General features: G+C 49.3%; 8 protein-coding genes across 8 annotated transcripts; 3 read left to right on the plus strand and 5 right to left on the minus strand.

Moving 5' to 3' along the window:
- Positions 1 to 340: 340 nt before the first annotated feature.
- M438DRAFT_333657 (uncharacterized protein) lies at positions 341 to 722 on the plus strand (the record flags this gene model as incomplete). The annotated part of the gene is made up of 2 exons (XM_029903635.1): positions 341 to 638; positions 694 to 722. The coding sequence occupies 2 exons, from the start codon at positions 341 to 343 to the stop codon at positions 720 to 722; spliced, it is 327 nt and encodes a 108-aa protein (XP_029761881.1).
- Positions 723 to 3,238: 2,516 nt separating this feature from the next.
- M438DRAFT_333658 (uncharacterized protein) lies at positions 3,239 to 3,634 on the plus strand (the record flags this gene model as incomplete). The annotated part of the gene is made up of 1 exon (XM_029903636.1): positions 3,239 to 3,634. One exon carries the CDS (start codon positions 3,239 to 3,241, stop codon positions 3,632 to 3,634), a length of 396 nt encoding a protein of 131 aa, XP_029761882.1.
- Positions 3,635 to 4,509: 875 nt separating this feature from the next.
- Positions 4,510 to 6,427, plus strand: M438DRAFT_390698 (A1pp-domain-containing protein; the record flags this gene model as incomplete). Its single annotated transcript, XM_029909056.1, has 2 exons — positions 4,510 to 4,826; positions 4,860 to 6,427. The coding sequence occupies 2 exons, from the start codon at positions 4,510 to 4,512 to the stop codon at positions 6,370 to 6,372; spliced, it is 1,830 nt and encodes a 609-aa protein (XP_029761883.1). The 3' UTR covers positions 6,373 to 6,427.
- A 4,517-nt stretch (positions 6,428 to 10,944) lies between these two features.
- On the minus strand, positions 10,945 to 11,574 carry M438DRAFT_270281 (uncharacterized protein; the record flags this gene model as incomplete). Its single annotated transcript, XM_029900373.1, has 1 exon — positions 10,945 to 11,574. One exon carries the CDS (start codon positions 11,572 to 11,574, stop codon positions 10,945 to 10,947), a length of 630 nt encoding a protein of 209 aa, XP_029761884.1.
- Positions 11,575 to 13,473: 1,899 nt separating this feature from the next.
- M438DRAFT_390700 (uncharacterized protein) lies at positions 13,474 to 16,085 on the minus strand (the record flags this gene model as incomplete). The annotated part of the gene is made up of 4 exons (XM_029909057.1): positions 13,474 to 14,478; positions 14,531 to 15,430; positions 15,468 to 15,575; positions 16,074 to 16,085. 4 exons carry the CDS (start codon positions 16,083 to 16,085, stop codon positions 13,558 to 13,560), a joined length of 1,941 nt encoding a protein of 646 aa, XP_029761885.1. The 3' UTR covers positions 13,474 to 13,557.
- A 2,038-nt stretch (positions 16,086 to 18,123) lies between these two features.
- Positions 18,124 to 19,426, minus strand: M438DRAFT_404317 (uncharacterized protein; the record flags this gene model as incomplete). Its single annotated transcript, XM_029909720.1, has 2 exons — positions 18,124 to 18,861; positions 18,917 to 19,426. The coding sequence occupies 2 exons, from the start codon at positions 19,424 to 19,426 to the stop codon at positions 18,124 to 18,126; spliced, it is 1,248 nt and encodes a 415-aa protein (XP_029761886.1).
- A 1,270-nt stretch (positions 19,427 to 20,696) lies between these two features.
- Positions 20,697 to 22,866, minus strand: M438DRAFT_353871 (uncharacterized protein; the record flags this gene model as incomplete). Its single annotated transcript, XM_029906913.1, has 5 exons — positions 20,697 to 21,083; positions 21,345 to 21,429; positions 21,662 to 21,779; positions 21,856 to 22,319; positions 22,592 to 22,866. The coding sequence occupies 5 exons, from the start codon at positions 22,864 to 22,866 to the stop codon at positions 20,697 to 20,699; spliced, it is 1,329 nt and encodes a 442-aa protein (XP_029761887.1).
- A 1,409-nt stretch (positions 22,867 to 24,275) lies between these two features.
- Positions 24,276 to 24,786, minus strand: M438DRAFT_390706 (uncharacterized protein; the record flags this gene model as incomplete). The annotated part of the gene is made up of 1 exon (XM_029909058.1): positions 24,276 to 24,786. The coding sequence occupies exon 1, from the start codon at positions 24,609 to 24,611 to the stop codon at positions 24,276 to 24,278; it is 336 nt and encodes a 111-aa protein (XP_029761888.1). The 5' UTR covers positions 24,612 to 24,786.
- Between the last annotated feature and the right edge of the window lie 1,009 nt (positions 24,787 to 25,795).

Below are 25,795 nucleotides of genomic sequence, written 5' to 3' on the forward strand. Positions count from 1 at the left end.
CTTCTTTTGACGTGCGCTTAACTCCGACTCGTCCAACTTCGATGCCATGAGCAGCAATCTCTTCAACCGCATCCCTATCAAGGCCCGTTTTACCTCTGGGCCTAGACCCTGCCAATTTCTCCAACTAGAAGCAAGAGCCAAGCTGCTCTCCCCCAACGAAGAGCAAGAGACAATTCTCAGACCTTTTCCTGTTCTCGACCTGCCGCATGAGCTTATCAAGATGATCATGATCCACGTCGACGACTCTTCTATCATCGATATCAGATCCACATGCACTTTGCTAAAGGACGAGACTGAATAGCGATTCCGCGCACTATATTTCACCAACATCGAGATCAAAATGTCCAAAAAGTCACTCCAGGTCATCGCCATCAGATCTAAATGCACCTTGTCGAAGGTCGAGACCGAAGACCGTCTCCGCGCGCTATATTCCACCGACCACAAGCAACACAGCATCCTCGCCACATGCCGTGAGATGCACGATGATGCTCTCCTCTTGTTCTGGGCAAAGACAATCCTTAGGTTCGACAATGAAGTCGCTCTCAAGGGCTTCGTAGCTCCTCCCTGGAATTCCAATCTACCACGATCGCAGTACAGCCCTGAGAAGACCCAACATTGCACTAAGCCTATGAAGTCGAGTGATAAGGGACCAGAAAACTGTTCTACTAGTCACGATGGTGACGTATACCATAGAGTACCACATCAGAGAAGCTTCCGAGTAAGTGCAGAACAACAATCGAGCTTTGACTTGTTTTCCTGCTCGCGTTGAATTGTATCGATTCGGTTGTAGGAGCTGGAGGCCGCCGTATGAGGAGAAGCAGTCGAGGAGGTTCCAGGAGACAGAGAAGAAGCCGGAAAAGTCGCCAACTGATAGTACTTGTCGATCATGAGTCTATGAGCGGCTAGACGAAGGGTAACATCCGCCAAATTCTCTCTAAAGAGTTCAAGGAAGACACTACTGACTACTACACAATCGGCTCTTGTGCACGAGTGACACTCAAAGACTCAACCGCTGTTCACCGTCCATGCTAGTTTTTATATACATGTATACGCACTGGCTCTCGTCCCCACAATATCATCGACCGATGTCCCATCATTGTCGTCTTGGTGTGACGACTTCCATAGTAATACGTTGGGCATATGTCTGCTGTATTATGTGCCCGCGGCAACTCTATCAACCAGTTCGAGTGTCTCTATCAGCGTGGTCATCTTCCTGGAACAGAAAATCGACAAGAGGATCGCCGTGTACCGCGACAAGTTCGGTGCATCTGACACAATCACAATTTCAAATCCTGCAGACGTCGAGACAAATATGTTGACGCAATGTATTTCTTCCTTGTCCGATGGTAACGCTCGCTCTTTCTTGTCAAAGTCTACTCAGACTTGCTACCACCCAAAGAGCAAGCTGTTTAGAAACAAGCGTTTCAACACTTCCGGCCCAAGTCTGCATCCCCACTCTTTGGCAATGAACACCCTCGCGTTAGTCCTGGGTCAAGGCTATATCAGAGTCTTGGCGTGGACCTCGTCGGCGGTCCGCACCATCAAAACTCAGCCCCGTTGTGCTCACAACTTTTCTTGCGCGCATCGGAGCGAGATTCCATTTTGCGCAGATATACAGTAACACAGCAAGGTATGCATGCCTAGACTATCAGCGGTTCCCTCCATGATCTTGCTCCTTGATTACATTCATATTTATCGTAACGCAGGAATCAATCAGTCATGTCGGATCAAAACCGCAGCTTCGAGCGCTCAGGTCAGGAACAGCATGGCCAAGAGGCCCACAGTGCTGACGTTGGCGTTATGCGTTCACGGCAGGGATTCGAGTGTGTTTCGTGATTATTGAGAAAGGGGATTGGGTGATGCGGGCTTTAGCATAGCTGAGCAATTGTACTTATGGTTCTGGTTCTGGAGTGAGGAAGGCAGATTTCCCATGACAAAGACGGTTTTTTGGTGGATAACAAGTCGCACACTAGCAATAGTGCCTTTACAGATACTGTTCATACCATACCGCATCGCATGAGTATATTCTTGGTTCTAACTGCTGCAGACTTCATGAAGGGTGACCTTTAGAGAATATTCAAGTGGAGTCACAATTTGTCTGACCAGACTCGTTGTTCGATGCCCTGTAATCATGGTTGTATGTGTGTATGACGATGATTATCGTACAACATACTGACATACAGCTGGGTCAAAATGTATGTGATTGAGTATTAAAGGCTCAGAAGCTTGACTGTTGCTCCTCGAGCTTGCCACTCTGACCATAAAAGACATCTGCAAATTTTCGATGTTTACGTTTTCTCTACACTGTCGAATCTCATTGGGGATTCATGAAATCAGCGAACAAATGCGACTGTGCATTCAGGATCACGCTCGCTATAAACCAGTCATAGCCTCCCAAGCCGTACAAACGCATGGAAAGTCGTTTTTGGGCCAAAAGAAGATAGCCCAATAAGCTTCTCCTACTCACAATTTACTCATTCGCAAAGAAGATGGCATCTAGCGTTCCCTTTACAAACTTCTTTACGGAGGAAATGCACGGCAAGGACCTGTAAAAGCTCGGCCTGTTGGAAGCCAAAAGGAAGGAAGAAATTAATCAATCAAACGAACGGCCGGACTGAGTCAGAGTCAACGATCCGAAAGATGTTGATCGCCTAAACAAAAGACATGATACCTAAGTTCTAGATCTTCGCCGAACCAAAGACCAGGTGGCAGCCGACAGGAATTGACCAGGTCTGTGATGCCTCTGTAGTTTCCCCACTCAAGGAGTGAGACGATGCTCCTGCTTTTGGCGACTTGCAAGTCCTATACAGTCTCTCATGATCACATGCTAACGCACTGTATCAGGGAGACCGCTCGGTAAAGAAGTATCACTGACCTCGTCGAGCCCCTTGTCTATCTACACCTCTGCAGGGATATTCGAGAGCTCATCTTTACTTTCAGTTGCCGGAGTCGATCGGAAGAGTCTAATGACTCGAGATCTGATACCGGAAAGCTTTTTCATATAGCATTCGGTGTAGAAATTTCGGGTGGCAGTCATCGAACATACTCGTTATCTAACAACTATCATTATAATCTCTCTCAATTACAGAGCTCGGCTAGAGTAGAGGCAGAGCAGTAGCATAGCGTTAGCTGTGCATAGGCGAAACAACAAAGTTGTTGCTTGTCACTCACTTCTTGCACTTGACACCAATCATATAAATTCCAAAGTCCACCTCTAACCTACTCTCTCCTTATCGCCATGGAGTCGATCGCCATGATCCGCCGGATCAAGAGGTCAAGAGAGGACGCGAAGAAAAGGAGCGAAGAGTTCAGTCAGAGCGCCGACAACGTAGCCTTACTCTCCGATCAACTAGACGCCGCAAGCAAGGCCGTCACAGCATTGCAGTCACATGGACTGGTCAAGGCTGCTAATCTCCAACAGAGGATTGTTACTCTAGTCGAACAGAAGATCGGCTCCACAATCGCAAGCTCCGACACTGACATCCAACAATCCGCCAAAGAGACCTCGTCGACGGCCGTCAAAGCTGCCAGGGCGAAAAGGGACATCGAAAACCGCACGATCATCGAGGCTTCGACGAAGGCTGACCTGGACCAAGCCGAAGCAATTACACGGGTCAGTGATGCTTCTACATAGTCAGGGGTATGCTCTGTTAATTGTGAATTGCTGATTCCTGAACTGAGCGAGAGACTAGGGGTGTGTGTCATGGACCTCATCATGTCTCTTGTGTCGATGCTTCGGCCGATCACAAGTTATGGCTTTAAGCACGACCTTGGGCATGAGTGGGGATAGATCAAGGTGTCTTTTTTGGTCTTCGAGACCTCCTGGTATCTCCATGGAGGCAAGGTGTCCAGAGGCTGTTCACCTTTAGAGCTTGGGTTTCTATGACAATCTTCAATGATGAATATTAGCTTAGATTGACGAATGAAGATAAAATCCGTCGGAAAGGCACTTGCCAGGACAACTTGGGAGCCCACTGTTCGTCTGTAAGTCTTAGTTCATCATGGCAAGCGCTAATCCAACAGAACTCACCAAAATCTGTAGACGTATCACCGGCTTTACTCGGGCGGATCTAGTCGACATTTCCAAACAGAGATCCCCATTCAACAGGAGACATAAGCAGGGTCACCCCTGCAGAATCAGATAAGATGCGGAGATCCTCAGCAAACCTTACACCTCCCGTCTTCCGAACATGGTCTCGAGCTTGCAGCCAACGAGTTGCATTGTCGACAATGCGTTTCTCCCGCTATGAATAACTGATGAGCAATCTAAATTTACTTCTCAATCATATCCGCTTCTCATAGCACGGCTTTGTCAAACAGCGGAAACGTTCCGCTTTTTGACAAAGCACATCTCAGACATGCTCAGGAATGACTAAACGCTCTTGAATTGAGTGTATGGACTTGTAAGTATATCTATAAGAGGTAGAGCTATGATCCGTGATCAGAGCCCACCTTGACCAAAATTCGTTCAATTCGCTCTGCTCTTACTTTTCCCAACCGCGCGAGAACATGTCAAGCGAACATCATGCCCGAGAACGACTCACAGCCAGAGCACAGATGCACCGTGCTCTACGCTTTCTTCTTGATGAGGAGCACACTTCCAAGCAATATTCGAGATTTGCGACCTGTGACTTGAACACCCTGGACGACTGGTATGCGATGACTGCATTGAAAACCATGCTCTGTGCTCGACCAGCGAGACCACTCCTGCCTCTCGATATCAAAGAGGCCATCGACACCGCCCTTGCTTACGATCTCGCAAGTCGAGCTCAAGTCTCCGCACTCGACATTAATCCCATTCTACCACGCCTCCTGACAGACAGAGAGTCAGGGAAATACCAGTCGAGGCCTTCTATCAGCGTGTGGAAGGGCGATATCACCAACATCCGGGACTGTACAGCCATTGTCAATGCGGCCAATAGTCAGATGCTAGGCTGTTTCATCCCAGGACACAAATGTATCGATAATGCTATCCACGCTTCAGCAGGACCTGGACTTCGTGAAGCTTGCTACGCTTTGATGGAAGAGCAAGGATGTCTGGAAGCTGAGGGACAAGCAAAAGTTACACCTGGATACAACCTGAACTCGAAGTATGTGATACATACCGTGGGTCCGCAGATGTCTCGCGGTAGTGTTCCAAGAGTCGAGCAAGCGAGGATGCTGGCAGATTGTTATCGATCGTGCTTACAGGCAGCTGAAGAACTTCCTGTACCTGAAAGTGGACGGAAAGTACTTGTCTTTTGCAGTATCTCTACAGGCATCTTCGGCTTTCCTTCTGCCGAGGCTTGCTCTATCGCCGTCCGTACGGTACTGGAATGGTTCTCTCATCATTGCGACTCAACAATCACGGACGTCGTATTCGATGTATTCAGTGAGAGTGATCTGGATCTCTATCGCCATAGTTTGTCCGAGTTGTCATATGACGATGGCAAGAGCCCTGGTGTTGTCTTTCCAGCGGGAGAACAACACATCGTCAAGCTATACGACTCGCCCAATATCCAAGCTGCCAGAACGATCACTCGAGAAGCCGACTACCTCATAATAAGTGCAGGTGCCGGACTTTCAGCTTCCGCAGGACTCGACTATACCAGCGCTGATTTGTTCTCCAAACATCTACCAGGCTTCAAGAAGTATGGCTTCCGCTGTCTGTACGATGTCTTTGGCTTCCAATCTTGGCCTTCAGAGCAAGCAAGGTGGAGTTACTTCATGAACCACCTGATCATAGTACGAGATTGGCAACAGCAAGAGCTCTACTCCAACCTATGGCGTACAATCTCCACACGTTTCGCCGGAGACGCCGGAGACGACCGCTACTTTGTCCGCACCTCGAATGCAGATGGCCTTTTCGTTCGCCACGGACTTCCTGCATCCAGAGTTTCCACTCCACAAGGCCATTATGCTCAACTCCAATGCATACGAAAGTGCAGGAAAAATGCAGTCTTCGATGCTGCACCATACATAGCAGCCGCTGAACCACATCTCGACCCCATCACCCAGCATCTGCCCGCCGACTTTCCCGTCCCGGTCTGCCCGTACTGCAACAGCGATCTCGTTCTTTGTGTACGGGGAGGAAGTTACTTCAATGACCATCCTTTCCGCCAAAAAGAACGCGAATATCGCGAATTCTATGAGCGAGCGCTGGAGTCATCCGCGAACAAGGTTGTCATCTTGGAGATTGGGGTGGGGATGAGTACGCCTTCTGTGCTTAGATGGCATAATGAAGATCTTGTGGAGGAGTCGGAGGGACAGATCAAACTTGTTCGTGTTGGCCGAGATGCTGCGGGTTTCTGTCCTTTTGAGTTGACGGAGATGGGGGTGGGTGTTGGAGTACAAGGGGACATTTCAGATATCCTTGCTGCGATTATGGGATGATCTCCCTAGCAAGACTAGTCCGAAAGAATGTTGTCATCAGGGAGTGATGTGGGGGATGAGTCCTTGATCCCTTGGGTGATTGTCAATAGGATCTCCCGCTTCTAGCTATATAAACACTCATCGCTTACATCTCTTTCTTTCTCATATCACTCAGACCTTTGCACCAATTGGAAAGTCCACAAATGCTTCATTATAATGGTGAGAGTCTGATTTGTCAGCTCTTTCCTACATAGTGTTTGTGCCAGGCAACAGCAAGGGATCAGGTCTGTGATGCGACTGTAGATCTTGAGTGCTTGACATCTGATAGTTGCAAACTATTATCTTAATGTTACAGATTTAACCAAGAGTGTGGTTATGTCATGGTTTCACTGACCTGATGTACTCGTTTGTCTACTCGACCTTCGACACTATTCATATACTGTATCTCGTTCCAAGCTCGTAGTTGGTTTGGACTGAAGGCCGCCTAGGTCGTAGTTCCATTCGGTATAGAACAGCATGGTTGCAGAAGATGGACATAAGTAGTTATACTGCGCAAGACGTCGGCCTCAATTCTCACTCAGGTGTGGTCTCGGTGCGTGATATTCAAGACTTTTAGCATTCTCAATCATAACTGTGATTGCGGTCCAAGAAAAAAGGCTTGAGAGTTGCTGCAAAGCTCATGAGAACGCTTTCGGCCAGTCTCACTGAGTGGTATCTTTCAGTATAAAAGGCTTCAGATCCTTTCCATGGTTCTCCCCGTCTATCCGAAAGAGAGATCTCATGGGACCTCTCGAGAGCAGAATCTAGAGTTGTCTTGCCCGCAACCAAGAATCTCGTGCCACCGAACTGTATTCAAATTTGCAACGCGAACAGGCAGGTTAGTGATCTCCCTGCATTGCTTCGTATTTCCCCTTGATGCTGATATCAACATGATGGAGTCGTGACTGCGAAATGCAGCTCCAGAGGCCGTAGACATCCAGGGGTGTCACAGACCTTTTTCACTTCCGCCTTCACCCTTGGTTGAATGACTGCTGAGTACAGGTTGATACTCCAACATAAGTCCGCCCAACATTACTGCGGCGGCGCAAGTCCAGGGAGTTTTCCGTAACGACTTAGGAGAAAAGGATAACATATTGAAAAAGTGGATGCGGACTTGTCAAGCTAAGATCCCTTTCATCTTTTTGCGTGATAGTACATTCAGGGTTGGCGGTCCCTTAAACCATGGGAGAGCACCGAGGATACAAGAACCATGATGGCTTATAATCTAAAGCACATTCAGTACTCAGAAATGAGATGGATCAAATGCAAATCATTTAGCCTTTGGGATCATTCAGGAAATGCAAAGATAGCTGCCGACTGCAAAATCTGACAAGTTAGATTTCCACAGGATCACCACTTTTCCACCCGGTGGTGGGGTGGTGTGAGGGAACGGCTGCTGTGTTCCGAAATGCGTTGCTCAGTCGCTACCAAGCACTACCCTACAGACGTTGGTTCGAATCCAAGACCGGGCAAATCTTGTCTTTTTGCACTTTTTGCTCTGTGAATCCCAATTGTTTTTCTCGCCTCACTTTTGTGGTTCGCTCTAACACAGCATTCATGTCTCGCTGTAGGAATATCGATGTCGTTGATGCATCTGTCTTCTTCCATCTTTCTTCTGAACGTCTTGTTTTTGGGTTGAATATCTCTTCACTGGCTCGTGTTTAGCTAACACTGGGATGTGAAGAATACTTTTAATCATGGCGAGACGTTGAGACTGTCTCTTTGTTTCAGTTAGCACTACCAAAGTAGGAAGTGAGTGCCGAACTCGAATTCAATTATATAAGCTACTCAGACTCTTTGATCAATTATCGTCACAGCCACATCCACGAAAGTCGGAAATGGCACTTCGAATCTGCTCCACACGATTCTCGTCCTCTGCCTTCTCGACTATCTTATCTTCTTGAGACAGACAGTGTCGAAAGAAAAGCATCAGGTCTGTGATGCAGCAACTAGCCTGTCGCTTCCATAGTGTCCTGCATGTTTTCCTGTTGAACAACGAAAAGATGCTATGTTTACCTCGTGATAGGGAAGTGATGAGGGGATCTCCGCATCATTGACCTCCTCAAGCTCTTTGGTTGTCTGCGCAGATGGTGTGCTCGGTGCATACTGCTGACAGTCTTCAAGATCAAAGTAAACTACTTGCACGAACAAGGATGTTGCGCCCCGAGGTTGGCTTGTCGACGGCACTGCGTTGATGTATCTCTCGTCGAACCGCAAACCTACTGATATACCCGCTGGAGGTATTGATTGCATCATAGTTACAACATCAGCTGCTGTATACACAAGATAATTGACAGCCTGAGGAGTACCTGCTACTGCGTTTTGACGCGCGGTTTGATGCTGCGACGGTAAATTAGCATATCCAAAATGACACAGGTCAGTATTGCGTCTCTTCGAACAATGGACGTATAAACGAGTTCTTCCAGACTCGAAACTGGACCCAAGAACCGAGCTGAACTTCGCCCTAGTTTGCTGATACCTGCATGGATTGCCTTCGAAACACTGAATCAATCGCTAAAGAAGAGGTATATAAGCTCCGGCTTGCTTCCATGTCTTTCAAACTCGTACCAAACTGTCAAGGTCTTTGCAAATAAGTATACACCAAACCTACATGTCGTGCAACGGTTTCATCATCGTATTGCAATCCTACCGAGGTGTACTATTGGCAGGGGGAAACGGGTGATCAGGTCTGTGAGTCGTAACTCTGCCTCCAATGATCGCGTGGAATCTCATCAGTCCAGTGCAAAATCGAAGAAGATATCCAGTTAGCAGAGCAGAGTCCGTTGAGCAGCATCACAGACCTGGCCATCTTTACTGCCTACTTCGGAGGCGAGTCCACATCGTTCTACAAGCACACAAATTCTCGACTTGACAGTTTCAGAAGCACACGGGATGAGCGGAGTGCTGTCGTTGCAGTTAAGAAGAAGGAGGTCTTGAATATGCAGCGTAGGTTCGGATATATACTGTCAGCCCACGAAAGTCCTTATATCAACGAATGCAGTAGAAGTAGATAAGTGATAAATCGATGCTGCGATTTGTCTTGAGCAGCTGTGCCCTGAGTCGCTAGATCCATGATCAGTGTGAGAAGGCTGTGATTCCTTCAAATTTCCTTGTGCGAATACTCATGGCCATGAGATATTTACTATCAAGGAGCTGATACGCAGACTCAATTGCAATGCAGATACAACAACTGTCATCATCTATCTTCTTTCCACAAAGGAAGCGCTCAGCGCTCATGATGACCTCGAACGCATCGCGAATGTGTTCCATCAACAGTCGCCGTGCTGATACACTGGGCCACACAGCAGAGGAATGAACTGTTCAGGTCTATGACCCCGCGCGTGGATACCCATACCTCGTTGGCGCGTAGTAGATGAACTGCCGCTACGAGTACAGGTTATTGTGCATCTCAGTTGGTGTCACAGACCTCCTGACCCTTTGCACAGTAGCTTCTTGATCAGTCGCCGGATACGCTGGAAATGATCATGCTGGTGCTTGGCCAGATTGGTAACTTGTTGCCTTGGAGTAGGGGTGGAGTCTTGAGAGGTGTCTTGGAGCGATGGCTACAGATTGCTGAGTTCTCGAGACTCGAAAGTGAATGTTATATGTGTCTCAGAGGTCGATAGATATACAACGAGATGATGTACTTGTGACCTACCGTTGGTATATGACAGGACGAAGTATCGTACTTGTCGACATGCGGCAATGAGCTTGACTGTTTGTTCCATCAAATGATATTGCGTTGAGAGCTTGACTTCAATTCTATGTTCACTTTGAAACCAGGGTGGTACGATCGAGGGACTAAACGATGAATATATATGTGTATATGTCAGATTGGTAGCTGCCGCCATAGGGCGGACTCCGGAGGCTCTTGATATCACGACCAACAACACCCAAATGCCACCTATAAGGCTAGCAAAGCTTCCCGCTCCTTCTTTCCTTCCTTATAACATGACACTGGAAGATGTACATCGTTCGTTCGGTTCAGCTGGAACAGGCTCACTCCTGACTCTTTGTTCCGTGACAGGATCTTGAAGCACGAACAAAGAGTTACGAGGTCTGTGAGTCTCCCACTTTGGTGCAACTTTGAGCTCGTCCGCTCGTTTGAACAGACAAAGCAGCGGACAATGGGTTTTTTTTTTCAATCTCGGTCGATCACAGACCTCCTCGAGTCCTTTTGGTCTGCTCTAGGGGCGAACATGGAAGGTGGCCCCTCCTTGCATCCATTCATCATGGCAGTACACGGTTCCGACATTTAGATGGGCGGGTGCTGAGCTTTTAAAAAAAGCAATGTTGTGTTTGTTGCCTCTCTCTGATTTAAATCAACTCCAGAGTTTTATAGTACTACCGGCACGTTGTATCAGAGGGAGGCTTGCAGATTGAGCGCAAGACAATGGAGCAAATACGGGCAGGAATGTTGAGAGACGAGCGACTAGCGACCAGAATGACAGAGTCGCTATTCCTTCGTTTGTCGATGACACTAACCATGTCCATTGTCTGAATCACATTCGATGTGGAACTGATTCGATGACTTGCATTCCAATACCCTCGTGACTAATGGGAAAACCTCCTTGTATATTGCCGAGAGCGAGAGACATGATGCCGGGCGAAGAGATCGAACAGTGAAATGATGATCTTGCGAACTCGTGGCCGGGAGCTGTGCAGGATGTCCGCCACTCTCGCACGGCGGCCTCGTTCGTTCCCGGCGTGGACTTTTGTTCTTTCAAAACGACCAGAGGGCTGAGACGCTCCAGGGAGACAGGACTGTAGAGGGACCCCGGAAACGTATGAGCTCAGGATCAATCCTTCCATCAACTCCCAAGTCGCAAGAATGGCCGACTCAAGAACTTGAGGATCGGCAGCGCGCTGCTCTAGTGTATAGCCAATGATGGGATCGCGTATTTGAGAAGGCAGATTGACTTCGCGCTCGCCGTCGGGTAGAAGGTAGGTTTCGACAAGCGAAGTCCACAAAATCAAGAGATCTTGGGACTCCTGAGATGGCAAGGAAACCCTCCTCCCAGGTATGCTCGAAACAAAATCATAGCGCTCCTTGTACTGTGCGGCCGCCAGAGCAAATTGGAGAATCTCCAAGCAGTAGTTGTCCGAGAGATATGCGACAAAAGAGGCGTATGTCCAAGGGGTTGGGACTCTGTTTGCCAGGATATCTTCCATCTGGATAGTCATCGTGCCAGTCAGGATCAGATCTGGCGGTTGAAGCGCGAGCTTGAAGAGGATGAGAATAGAAGACTGGGGCACAAAGAGGTTGTATCAATAACTCGTAGACGAAACGGCGAGTAGTTGCGAGATGTGCTGTCGTTGAGCGAGGGGGGAAGTGGATGCAGATAGAAGATTCGTCAAGAGGAATGGAAGATGGAGATGACTGCGAGTCAATGGCGGTTGCAGAGATCTTATGAATTCTCTATCGCGAATCCGAGTGCCGTCAATCGAACCGCAAACCATCATTTTCCACTTTAATGATGGTGCTGTCTCAGGCTGTGTCGATTATTCCCTTGCGACCTCAAGCCAAACCATCGCCAGCTTTTGCTAGGAACGGGTTCCTAATTGAGACATCTAACGGAGGCCGGCATCTCGCTGTTTTCGACGAACGTTGAACGTTTCCTTACAGCCAGATGGGACCCGGATACGAGTCCAACCATCAGTCAGTGCATAGCAAGAATCTTGCACAATCAGATCTGGTCCTCTTGCTACCTAGACTGCTACTTGTACTGATGAAGGGAGTTTTCGCTAATCATGGAGTCTGCTAGTGACCAGATGACTCCATGAATAGGTCGTCGATATGAAGCTAGTGTGAGAGATCTTATTACCGTGCTGTTGCGTGTTTTCGAGGATCTACATTGACCATAGTGACAGCCGTTGGAGAACCGTATCAGGACCAAGTCCCGAAGCCCCACCCATCGCCAGGTAACATCGGCGTTGGGCTGCGGTCTCGACTGTTATGCCATGTTGTGAATCTAACGTGCAAGCGCGACTACCCTCTTTTCGTCGTTATGAAGTGCGTATCAGAAGTTCCGGTTATGCAGTTGCAATGATTTTACTCTACCTTCTCATCGAGTGGAGTCAAGAGTGCATCTATCATGTGGCTCGGCATGTCCGAGAACACGCCTATGTCAAGAGCTTGAACGTAAAGATGTTGGGTCAAGAGTCGCCGTTGTCGGTTGATGACGGGCAGAGCTATCACGTTGTTTCGCAACACCATTTTGAACTTCGTGCTAACCATTCTTGGCACCTTCCTGCGAGCAGCGTTTTTCGGCGGGCGGATCAGGGTCGGCAGTTCCTGAACGGTATCTGTTATCTGACTCGCCGGTCTGCAGTGGTACGAGCCGCTTGACACAGAGTTCTAGCATGACGAAGATCTAGATGAGATGAGGGAAACCGAACCACTTCCTTTCTGTGATATTCTCCTTACCATAGCACCATCGCTCTCAGAATCTGGAGAAGAAAAGCTCCCACACAAACCATACGTATTTCGCACAATCACTTCGAAAAAATACTAACTTACGCCAACAAGGCGTGCGACGCTGTCTGGCCGTTTCTTTACTGCTTTGGCGACAGCTCGGGATGACTTCATACAGCCCCGCAATGAGCTTCCTTGCAGGAGGTACCTATATTAAGACTCTCATGGCCCATAGCATAGAACGTGGTAAAGCTACGCCGTCTCGCTATCGGGAGCTGTCGTCGGATGGGATCACCCTGGAAGGAAACAAGCTTTTGCGCCACCGCCTACCGTTGTGCGTCAACCCATGACCGGTGGAGCATAACTGTATAATTGCCAATTCAGGCAACCCGGTGCGAAAGTCAGTCGTTCTTTGCCAACCACATTCATCGAATGGTCTACAGCCCCTTCTATGGACCAACGCTTCGGCCGAAATTTTGCGGGAGTCAAGTGAAGCGTCATGCTATTCCGAGTTCGTATACTATACGAATGTTGTCTTCTGCTCCGACCTCTGTATCTCGGCCAAGCCTCGCCAGATCTGACCTCTTTGGCGCTCCACATGGCAGACAGTGCAATGGACTGAGATTCTGGGTAGCCACGAGGGTCTTAACTCGCCATGACCTCACAATCGCAAGAGACATGGCTGATGAGCATGAGTAGCAGCACTTGAGATTGATTCTAAATCTATACTTGCGGCCGTCGACATTCATGGATCACAATCGTAGTCGGATGCCGGTGAACTCTTCTGCTCGTCGGTTTGTCTCACTCAGGCACGGCCGTACGGCGTCATCCCATTTGGACATCCAGAGAGGTGCGACACCACCTCGCCAATGCAGGATTGCATCAATTCTTTGGCACCATTCGATCATATTAAGGTCTCCGATGGCTTCAAAGTACATCCTCCTCAGGGACGATGTCAGAAAGATACAAATCCGACCCAAAAAGCCAAAACTATGCTCGAGAAGTTTTGGAATGGTCTGACACATATTCCAGACCGCGATATGCACGGACTTCTGTAGCTCGTCCAGATATTCCTCGGTTGCAATCCCTGAAGTGATTTGCGCCACACGTAGAAGGGCATTCTGGATAGCGTAGAGATAGATCCACGCTGTAGACATGAACCAAGCATCGTGAAACTTGGAGAAAACGAAACCGTGCCTGAGCAAGTCGCTCGTTGTGCCTATCTGGTCAAAGTAGGCTGGGAAATTTTTGGCGTTACATGCCTTGACCGCGAATGAGCTCTCAGTATGGTAGTGGTGAATCCAAGTAAGCAGGTTTTCCTGAACACGCTTGAGATTCTGCCAGATTGGGATGTAATCTCCGTCTTTGACATATCCTTGAAGAAGGTCTTGCGTGACAACCAGGAGGCCAGGTATCATTGTGCCTATATCAATGAGTCGTCTTTCGCTGGTAACCGATATAGCTGCTTCCGACATCGCCATCCATATTCGTTGATCGAAGGATATTTCTTTTTTGTGCACAATGCCCCATAAGATCGCATTTTGTCGAACTGAATCGAACAGGGCCCCTTCGTACCGATCTTGTAGTTGCCATGGGCCAAGGCTCTCAACAAACCTCTGAGCGCCTGCATTGTGCACCGCCCAAACCCCTTTTTGCGAAGTTGGTTTCATGATCTGCAGCCATGTCAGCTCTAGACTCCTGGTGTTCTGCCACCAATAGGCGTACCTCTACCAGCTGGAAGATTAGCATGGCCAGTATTAATTCATCTCGACTTGAGTCTTGTGGACGGGACAGGGCAGACCTAAGGGCAGCCACGCCAACCACATATCGCCGGACAGATGCTGCGGCGAAGCGAGCGTCGCCAAGTACCAACGCTGCTTGCGCTAGGCTGAACGTATCGATTGCGGCCTTGAGTGCTGATGACTGCGGGTTTGATATTGGGCGATTATGAAGAGTGAGAATGTTGATCGAGGCTGACGCGTCCAGGCCTTCCTTTCCAAGGTTGTATTCGTCAGAAGGGAGATAGTGAAATAATGCAGAATTCAGTAGTTGTGAGCGCTCCGTAAGTACGTTGTCAAGTTGCAGTGGCATACGGCACTCTCTAGAGCGGAGCTTTTGCGGTCTCTGGATTCGGTACAAAGGAACTTCTAGATCATGATCCATATCAGCATCTGCTGGGCATGCATTCCAAACGGGCAACCATTGTAGGCTGGCCATAATGCCCGTCGAGGTCGGTCTGTACTGATCGGAATCTTGGGGTCCAGCCGACACACGATATCCTCTTGCTACCAGAGATGTATGGTCCTTGAACTTCCAGTCCCGTGTCCAAGAGCATGAGTGATTTAGACGTATGCATCCGTTACACCGAGGTTTGCTTTCGTCACACTTGACTCTTCTCCTGCGACAGGTTTGGCAACCATCCAGAGATCTCAAGCGAACGTCACGCTGACCGGTGGCTACTTTCTGGTGAACACTGGCCATGGCGTTGATACGTAGAGTGAGAGGGCGGATCGAAGGGCGAACAATGACTTGATGAGTTAGACACTTGAGAGGGCGCGGGTCCATCTGCTTTTGCGAGATTAGAATTCGAGACACAACATCTGAGGAAAAGGTTACCAAGCCGGCCTACCGGTGGGAAGTTTATGAGCCCACAAGCACTGACAGAATTGTCATGTCTGCTCCATAGCTGGCCGGCACATGTCAATCTCCCATGTTCCGACCACTCAATAGAAACAGTCCCCTGATCCCCATACTTCAGACCGGCATGGCCCTAATGCAATGATTCGCAATGTCATCTCAATGCCAGAGAGAACATGATCCGAGATGGAGATGCCAAATTCCAGGTGTTTCTCATTCTTGGGACGAGCTTCTGCCTCCGATCGTGTCCTCTATTGCGAGGCTCCGATGTGTGATCTTGGCTTGGGTGGTTTGCTGAAACTCTACCACGCGATGCACCGGACCGCTAGGCGTTCTCCAAAAACAGGGCAAATCTCCTTGAAGTAGTGTTCCGCATGGAAAAGGCGACCCACCTGAAAGACCGATTATGTGCGGAGTGTCCTCCGCAGCTTGTGAACGCATGTGCCATTCTCGCAGCCGTCAGCCGTCCGGGCCGCTTCCAAACAAGGTACAACATGCCGGTCACCAGAGCGTTTTTTAGACGTCGGGAACTGAGCTTGATCAAGGCGATCTGCCTATTGGCTTTCCAAGCGTACAAGTCAACCGGTCGTTTGAACATAGATGGGAGATGAAGCAGAGATGAGAGACGCACGAGGTAGAACATGGTGCGGCATGTCCGAAGCCGACACGCACGCGACCAGGTACAAAATGCAATACCGTTGAGATATTGCCAGTATCTCCAAAAATTGTTTTTCATCCTACTCCTGAGCTATATCCCCTTAATGATATAGGTACTTATGCTCGGTGTACCCTCCGCATGCAGGGTCCTTCACTGCGCGCTAGCTGGATCAAGCCTCAGTCAGGTCGATTTGGCTAAACGGGGCTTTCACACACCGGGCTTCGAGAGAACGACGACGAAGGCATTCGACAGGAGTTGAACGATTCTGCATGGGAAGCACAGACCTGGTTGAAACTTATGACAACGCCTGCACTTGATGATGATACTTCGAACGGTGAGCTGCCAGTTCCTCTCAACTTGTCCAGGATCTTTTACATCAGCTGTTAGGGGCTCACTCTCTTCTTCTCTTACTCCTGAGCATGTGAAAGACTGCGCTACCGTTCTTGGATGAGATACTTGGTGTATTGATGAACGAGCGGTCTCCCGAAGCTTGTGGTGAGAAGGATGGGTTGGCCCCATGACGCTGTGAGTGCTGTCCATCGCCGGCTTTCCGTCGCCTGCTTTCCGTCGCCTGCTTTCCATCACTGGCGCAGTGCTGAGTCTCCTGTGGTCATCAGAATCACGGTGAACCACACAGTCTGCTCAGTGCGTGATGGAGGTCGAAAGAGTCGAATCAGAATTGGGTTTGACGATCGGCTCACTCATGTAGAGATAGCGAAGGAAAACATAGTTCAAATTCCACAAAATGCAGTACGATAGTTTACTCCTGTTTTCCCCTCATTTATCAGATACTAAGCTCATATGGAAAATTGAGCTGCTAGTGAAAATCCCGACAGGGTCACACCAGCACGCCACGAATCTCGAGGAACCACACATCACAGATCTGTTGATGTTGCGTCAGGCTAATCGTAGTTCAACTAGAAACTGCGGAAGATTGTAGCCCTCTTGCTGAGACCATGTTGATGTTTTCACGCACCGCTGTCATCTTCGAATGTAAGACGCGCCAGCACACTTCAAACGCCCTGGGTGTCTCCTTCGCGCCGCCTTGTCCAATCCCTACCAATGTGATGGCGACCAATCAAACTCAGCCAGGAAAGGCACCTAGCAGTCACACTTCTGGTATCTCAAATGTACCTGTCCAAACTCCCGCCACCATGGAATCCGAAGCAAAGGTAGTGCTGAGGCGGAAGATAAGGAGCAGAGACTATAAGAAAGTGCGGCTTCGTGCTCACAACATGCAATGCGAATCCATCATATGGATCAAAGTTTACACTTATATTCCCACAATACCATCAGTGTGGATGTCGAATATTGTCCCACAGATATCAAGGTAATCAACAAGCTCCTATAGCTGCTTTTACCGCGACAAGGAGGATTAGATAGTTTGCTGAGTACACTCAACAAGAACGAGTCCTTTCACTATAATTCCTGCGTACGCGATACCGCGTATGTCCTCTCTTAAGGAACTCAGTGTCAAGAATCTCGTCTTGAATACCAGTTGCGAGGGATGCGGTATAATCTGCCTGACCGCTGTATCACCAGTATTTGACTTTTCGTTAACGTGCCTAGCCGTATGGACGATCCCGATCCGAATGTGATTTTTCCAAAAACCTGATCCGTGTAGTCTTTTGGACCAGCATTCTGCATGTTTGAAATTTGGGTGAGCTGTAATATGCAGATGTTGATATAATGCTAGAGCGCTGGCTCATTGCGATGAGTGCGCGCTTCTTCTTCCGTCTCTTGTCGTCTTTTCCAAACTCGCTGCCTATTCCCTCATGCTCATCAAAGCATGATTTCGCAGTATGTTCGCTACCGAGAGTGCCTTTGCTTTGCCCTTCCCACCATGCGTCATCAGCCACCTTCTTCCCGTCCTTCTGGAGGGGCACATGGAGTTCCTTGCTCCCGGATCTGTGAACCAACCTCCTTCATCCCCTGCAACTGCAGTCGGTCTTTGGTCTGCGTCGTTGCGGCTCGTGACGTACTTCAATGTGTCGATTCCAGCTTTGAGTTGCTCAACGGATCATCACATGTCGAGCAGCATGGCGTCGGCCCCGTTGTCCCCGTTGCCGGTATCTGCGGGCTGGTAGGCGAGGCTGGTCTCGTGGCTTTTACTGAATCGATCGGAGTGGCTGTTTTTGTAGCCTTCGTCGAAATCGCGCCTTTGGTCGTTTTTAGAGTGATCGGTCGAGTCATGATTGTCTTCAAGGGCGCCATCTGCTTGCTGCTGGCGTACTTTTAGCTTGAGCAATGGCCGGATGAAGGCGCTGCGTGTGATCAGGCCAATATGTCCGCTGGCTACATGCTTAAGAGGAAGCAGTCGCAGGTGCTTCTTGGTGGCGTCGTATGCGACGCACAGCTTGCGCTCCCTCTGACATTTCTTGCAGGCAAATGCCGGCATGGTCGTAGGAATCGGGACGCCAGTCAGCTCTTTTGCTAGCAACGAGCTGATGCACTGGTAGGGTACATTAAGCTTTTCCCACTCCTTGTACCTTGCTGTCCAGTCGATCACCTGCTGGTCCCAACTCTCCAGCAGAAGGTCTCCGCTAGCGACATCAACGCCGTGATGGCCATTAGTGTATAGAATGCCTTGCTCAACCCAAACTCTGTGTGGCGCGGTCTGGTATGTACCGCCTGCATCATAGACAACATCCGTACTCTGCTTCGGAGTCTGCGTTGTGAGGATCGGAGACGTGAGGATGAGAGCCTTAAGGTTGGCTTTGTAGAGGATCGCCAGTCTCAGAGGTATACCGGTGGATGAGGTCTGCGAAGGAGCCAATCAGTAGAGAAAGTAGGTTAGGAACTCAGGAAGAGCTTACCCTGTCCAAGATGCTTCCAGTGAGCTGGACATGTGCGCGGATATGTGCCAGGATCTGGTCAGTTGCAGACTTCAAACTGACAATGGATGTTCCAAGCTCGATACGGATGTCTCGTTCGGCTTTGGACATCTCCCTCTGCGCATCAAGCTCATCGATTATGTCGAGAGTCGTACCATCCAAGTCATCGACGCGTCGAGGGTACTGCTTGAGTTTATCAATTTCGACTTGCATCTTCGCGAGACTGGTCTGTTGCTGTTGGATAGTGCGCTGCTGTGTCTCGCAGATCCTCCTCAGTGCTTGTGACTCTCCATTCTGTGTCTCGCCGGATGTATGAATCTTGTTCTTCAGTGATGCCAATTCGACTTCCATCTCGTCCTGACGATTGTACGAATGATCCCACGCACGCTGCGCTGCTTTTCTCTCGGTCTCGCTCTTAGCATGCTCGTTCTCGAGATTCTCGATGCGCTTAAGAGCTCGCACGAGGATTGGCTCTAGTAGCTTATCGTCCATTGTGTTTAGCAGTGGTAGGAGTGTTCTTGGAGAAAGATTTTCTTGTCGATCCAGGACGAAATGCCAATTTGACAATTCTTGGAGTCGGAGCCGTAAGAACTGGATGTAGAGATGCGCCGCGGATTAGAGGGAAAAGAGGAGATGAGATGAATGGCAAGATCTCCAAGTCTGATATGTAAAGGGGTGTAGGGTAATTGGGAGCCGTGACCCTTGTCGCGAGAAGAGGTCGAGGTCGGGGGAGATGATAATATGGAGAGTCGTGGCTAGTTTAGGGTGGTAGAATTACAGTGGCTGTACGGTCTGTAGAACGCTTCAAAATTGGGGGGTCTATTGATAGCTTCACTTTCGCACACCTCGTCACATCAAGACTAAGTGAAGGTCTCGCTAACTTCCTTCCTGTGTCGACGTCTCTCTGACCTGCAATTTGCTAGTCCGTTTTACAAGGTCATAGTAGCGAATTCGTCGGATATGAGTGACTTGTTAACGCCTATGAGCTATGCATACCAGCCAGACGTTCAGTTCTTCTTCCACCCTAGTATGACTATCCTGATAGTGATAGTAATACCTTCGCCATAGCCATGTTCGTTCCGAAGACACCACCCATGGAATGTTTAACGAGCTATTGGCAGTACTTATCCTCTCCTTTAGATGTTATCGTTGCTTCTTTCACGGTTTGATGGTTGGATTCTAGAGCACTACAAGAGGTGTCTTCCCTTGTCCTGGGCTCCGACTCATATTGAATTTCCATCTTGGTGGATAGATAATGTTGTGCCGTGAATGATGATCACGCAGAGTGTTCTGTGCAACAGGCAGTCAGGCTCAGGCAAAGGCACTGGATTCAGGGTGTTTGGGCCCCACGAGTGTGCAAATCCGATGGAATTCTGGTTTTTTGTCTACTCGTTCGCTCCCCTTCTCCTGAAGTGAAGGGCATCTACATCTTGACGTCCTTCACATGCGCAATTCAGGGGTCACTTGTTCTGGGGAACGCTGGCGCTAGAGATTCCGCCAACTGTTCCATCACGGAGACCAATGTTGCCTGGTCTGCATCATCTCCGCGATAGTTTTATTACTTTTGACACTCACCACGATTTCTAGCACGGTGCCTCTCGTGGCCGCATTCACAGCGCTGCAAATACCCGCTCAGTCAGAAACGGATCATCACTTGGTAGGACATCCAATGGCAGTACAAACTGAGCACTAATCGTACCAGCTTCCGCTGATAACACGATGCCTGTATCGAGGCTAGCGGTCTTTCTTGCTGCGTCAGTCATTATGCCCATGCGAGATTTTTGTCCCTCGTGACAGTGGCTTTCGCGATCGCCAGCTGTGTCGAGCCAGTGGGCGTGACATACGAAAATCCACTCGCATTTTGGGATATTTGAGTTCCGTATACTGGAGTTCCAGGGACTGGAACTACCATGCTGTCTGCGACTGCCACCGCAGTTTGCTCTGTCTTATACGCTGCTAATGACTCTTCACGAGTCTCTTCCAGCTGCTCTTGTAAGTCCTTCTTTTCGGCTATTAATCCAGAAGTCTGTACGGCGACTGCGATATCCATCGTATCATGCGCTTGCTTTCTTTTAAGCAGCGGTAAGCTAAGAGCGCAAGTCTTTAGATTCTGCTGCAGCTGCAGTCTCGCGATTGATGGCAGCTTGCTCTACAACTCGAGCAGCATTGAGATCGGCCTAGTGTTAGGCGACTCAAGTGTTAAGGCTTTGAAGCTGAGTCTTGAGCTTTGAGAATAATTGTTAGGAAGTAGAGTTCTTCAAGTCGTCGAGCTCAGTCTGTACATGAGGGCTGCAATGATCCTGCTAAACAGAGGAAAGCTTACAGCGAACAGGAGGCGAGATGGTGACAACGCAGTTTGCGCAAGGTGTCAGAAATCTGGCGCAAGCTAGGCATAACAGTGGCAACACACCAAAGTCGGCGACGGCGACGTGAAGGGCGCAGCGCTCACAAGTGTAAATGTCGAGAACAGATATGCAGATACGATGACCGAAGCCCTAGTCGATCGTGCAAAGTGAGCATCTTCGTTGAGGAGAGCCCTCAAAGTGCTAGCAGGCTACCCAATCATCTGAACGAACCATAGTGAGCTTGTCATTTCGTCATCCAAAACGTGCAAAACCAGGCTCGTGAGTGGCGTCTCCAAAACAGTAAAGATGGCCTAAGAGAACTCCAAACCGTAGTGATGCATATGCTATGCACAGTAACTTTTGTCGACTTAGAGTTCCACACGATCTTGCATGCGGGACAAGCGCCGTTTTCGGTGCGGCCTCCCCATCTGGCCTTGATCTGGAAGTGCTGAGCATCGCGTGGCAGGTGCTTCCTAGCGGGATCGTAGACGATGCACAAGCTGCGCTATGTGTAGTAATTGGCTGATGCACTGCGCTGCTTCTATGTACGGTGGAAGACATCTCAGGGCGCCTCACTCGTCATCGGTGTCACGAAACATCCGCCAGCTATACTCGTTCTAGTTCTCATGAGTTGTGTGACATTGATATACGAATCCTGGGTTTGGTGAGGTGTCATCGATCGGAGAGCCGTGGCAATATCCTCCTTCAGCTCGACGTCTTCCACTCTCGAGTATTTATACTTTACGGGCAGTAGGGTGCCCATGGAGAGCTGCTTGTCAATGATATTATCTGCCTCCACCCAATGCGACGGACTATGCGCTTCGGGTGACCGCAGCATCGTGCGAACAACGGTACGATTGTGAGTGACGGCATCAGAGATATCCGGTCCAGATCCAAGAGGCTCGAACTCGGTGGAGATAGGCGGGGAATCCATGACGGCGAACGGTGAGTCACTCTGTCCAGCGCCCAGGATCAGACTATGCTGATACTCGAGCCCACGCAATACAGGACAAATTAGAAAGACCTGGTTCAAGCATGTGCTTTCCAAGTCAGCAGACTTGAGCGTCAAGCTGGACAGAAACTCGATTCTCATCGTTTTCTTTGAGGCGTGGATATCAGCGGTGCTCATACAGGCTAATATCGACTACCCCAGAGAGACAAGACTTTTTCTGGAGAAAGCTTGGATGATGGTTGGGTAGATCACGGTGCTCTCAGTGGACCGGGCGGAAGATATATGTTCAAGCAAGATTCAAGTCGGAGTGGGTTGTCATGCAGACTCTTGCTGCCTGGGCTTAGTCATTATCATCGTCACGTTCGACAAAGACGGCGCGATTGGCGCGCGTTCATCTCAGCTTTCTTCCGAAGCGCATCGATGTTCTCCTCGAGATACGCCTTGACGGCGGATGGGTAAGGCGACGAGCCAACTCTGCTCAGGATAAACACCAGCTCGAACTTGGTGATGCCGGGGACTGCCTTTTCCATTGGTTTGGGGGCAGGAGGGAAGGCTTGGCCATTCTGCTGCTGTGGCATGTGAGGGGGAGGAGCAGAGCCGAAGCGGATGTTGTTCGAGTCGACGATACGGCACATGTTCGATCTCTAGTGCGGTGTGTGCACTATATGTCGGTGACTTGCAAAAAGAAGTCTTCCTATAAGGTCTGCTCTTGGTATGACTTGATCTCACGGTACAGCTGTTGCAGGTACGCCGTGCTAGATAGCATAAGGCATCTGGATTGCCAAAGGCTAAGGTCGTTGGAATTTCCTCTTTGTGCTCGACCAAACCTTTGAGCAGCTATGAAGACGTTCAAAGCCAACTCTTACATGTGACCAAGGGGTTCCATCCAACACCGAAATTCGGTCCGACTTTGAGGTTATGTTATTGTTGTCATCGGATCAGAGTCTCGAGCTCTTGAATTCGCACTTCTCGCAAACTTCGAGGATCGTCGTGCTGCTTTCGAGTGGTCCAGCAGGTGAAGACATTCAAGCGCGCTGAGTGCTCGGTATATACAAATTGCCATCCCGTTGTCTTCTCGAGACTGATTGGGAGGACGTACAAAAGTTCCGAGTTCCCCGTCAAGAAAACAGTCCTAAAGCAGGAACCCAGAAAGAAGCTCACGAAGATGTTTGACCTTCAGCTTCTCTATGCTAAGGGTTTGTGTGTGCGGGTCGTGGAGAATGGAACCAGGCGCATCGGTGTATGTAATGCGGGTTTCATTGTAGAGAGAGATATGCGCAATGGTCGAGGCAAGATACGTTCGCGCAGGAGAGATGTCAGAGCGCGCGACCGGCGAAGGCAGAGAGAAGTCTAGGGTTCTAAAAAGAACGTTCAGGTCGTGGCATAGAGAGTTCGAGGGTCTTAGGAACAATATCCAGGTCCATGAACAATAAACAACTTCGAAGACAAGTCAATGTCCTAAGCCAAAGCTTGGTCAATGGCATCGAAAAGTACAATGTTGGCGCTGATCTCATGCTGGATGCATGCCTGTCGACGCGCGACGGCGGCTCACACCGCCCAGGTTACGCACAAGGTGCTCTACGAAGAGACTAAAGCGTAATTCCCAGACCATGCATATACGAAATGAGTGATGTACGACGAGAAACAGCGAGCTGGCCGTCGTCAAAATTGTAGAGAGGAGAGTCAGGGACGTCTCCTTGGGGTCGTGACCAAATTTGAATTGGGATCGATAGCAGGGGCGGCCAGAGGCGTAACGACTGAGGCCAAAGAGTCTTTGGCACTGGTAGCTCGTATGCCTTGTACAGATTCATTCGAGATAGCATCCAACGCAGCTCATGAGTAAGCTCGTATGCAACTATTACTCACTCGATCTCTGTCGATCCAAGTGCCACCGCAGTGGAGGCAATGTGACTTTAAACTTGCGAGTCGAGAGCATCAGGAGAGGGCTGAGCCAGTCAACTCTTCTCGCGTGATATGCTCTAGATGAGAGTTGCAACGTAGTTGGCGGTGCAGGGAACAGATCGTAGAAATCCTTCTTCGCCTTCTAAAGGGGCTTAATCACAGATGATGCAGACGTCAAGTTTTCCTTGCCTTTATGCTGTTGAATGCGTTTAGTGACTCCTAGAGGCCCCATATGACCATTCCAACGTGGGTAGTTCTTAGGGTTCTCATCATTAATTCCCATCCTGTCTTCTTGGACACGCTTATGGGGATGTCTGTCAATGAACTCCGAAATGATCGTGTGAGAGAGCGCAACGTCTTTGCGAGATACACCTTGCCCTTGCAACACAGCACCAGCGAGAAGTGCGATCATTATGACTCCCACGCCGAGCAGACAATTATCAAGAAGGAGGACTGTCTCCTCGTGGAGTATTGACATTGTCAAAAGTAGTCAGAGCTTTTGCGCAGGTGGAGTAGCAGCAGGATGGGTGCGCGCTTCTTGCCCTAGGTGACTTTCTTGATACTAATGCTCAATCCTGCATTTTTCGAAGCCATTCACGGCGATCGAGTGTATATATGAAAGCTTCAGAGAGAGAACCCAAGGTCCAAGATGGCGAGCAATAGCATGACAAGCCGCTGGTAATGTCCTCTCGCGAGCTAGCCTTAGGGCTTTGCGGTGTATAGAAGAATGAGTCTCCATGCATACCTACATTCATACGAAGTTGCCGAGCCTCCTTTGTCTCTGATGCTCTGCTGCTAACCGGTAACAGTCACGCAAGACGGGAAGTGTTGTTGAGGTCGCAGCGACATCTCAAAGCACGCCACGAATAAGTTCCAGCTCCTCGTTGAGCATTTGTGCGACGAGACCTTCGATGAAGCTCTTGCGTCCGCTGCCGAAAGCTACACTATGCGACAGGTCGGCGGTTTTTTCGAAATGGCGAAGGTTCCGGACATGCATGTACTCCTCGATCTTAAAGTTGTACAGCTTGCTGGCGGTCTATTAGGACACAACACATAGGGTGATCGACGGAGCGAAGTCCTCCTTACGGAGCTCGGGGGCTACGGGGCCGCATGCTCCCTCTCCATAGCGGTCATAAATCTGAGCCCATGGTAGGGTGCAAGTGATTTTGTTGCCCGATCGAAGAACAGCAGTGTTGTATACGAACCCGTCCTTGCAGAAAGCACTGACGAGTCTGACCGCGGGGGTGTCGTTCAGAATCCCATCTTCACAGGAAGCGCCGATGAGGTGTTCGAAGTCCAAGTTGGAGCAGACAAAAAGAGGAGTAGCGCGAGATGTGTAAACACCAAGCTTGACTTTGCTCTGTCACGCTCTTCGATCCCGATCTGAGAGGTCTTCCAGAGATGTCATCACCGCCGCTGACGATACTTCAACTAGGAAGTAGTCTTTCAGTAAGCAAAGGTATTGCTCCAGGATGTGCACTGGGCTGGAGTTTCGAGTTGTATCCTAGCTTGTCTGCAATGCTTACTGACTCAGTTGTTTCATGCTCGTGAGCTGGTGGTGGTGATGTGCTTCTGTGTATATATATGAGCTGTGGGACAATGTCACTGCAGTCTGTACTGCTGTCTATTTGCTTGTCGATGTTTCCTTGCAAATCTTCGTAA

This window comes from Aureobasidium pullulans, assembly GCF_000721785.1.
Source record: "Aureobasidium pullulans EXF-150 unplaced genomic scaffold scaffold_6, whole genome shotgun sequence".
Lineage (NCBI taxonomy): Eukaryota > Fungi > Ascomycota > Dothideomycetes > Dothideales > Saccotheciaceae > Aureobasidium > Aureobasidium pullulans.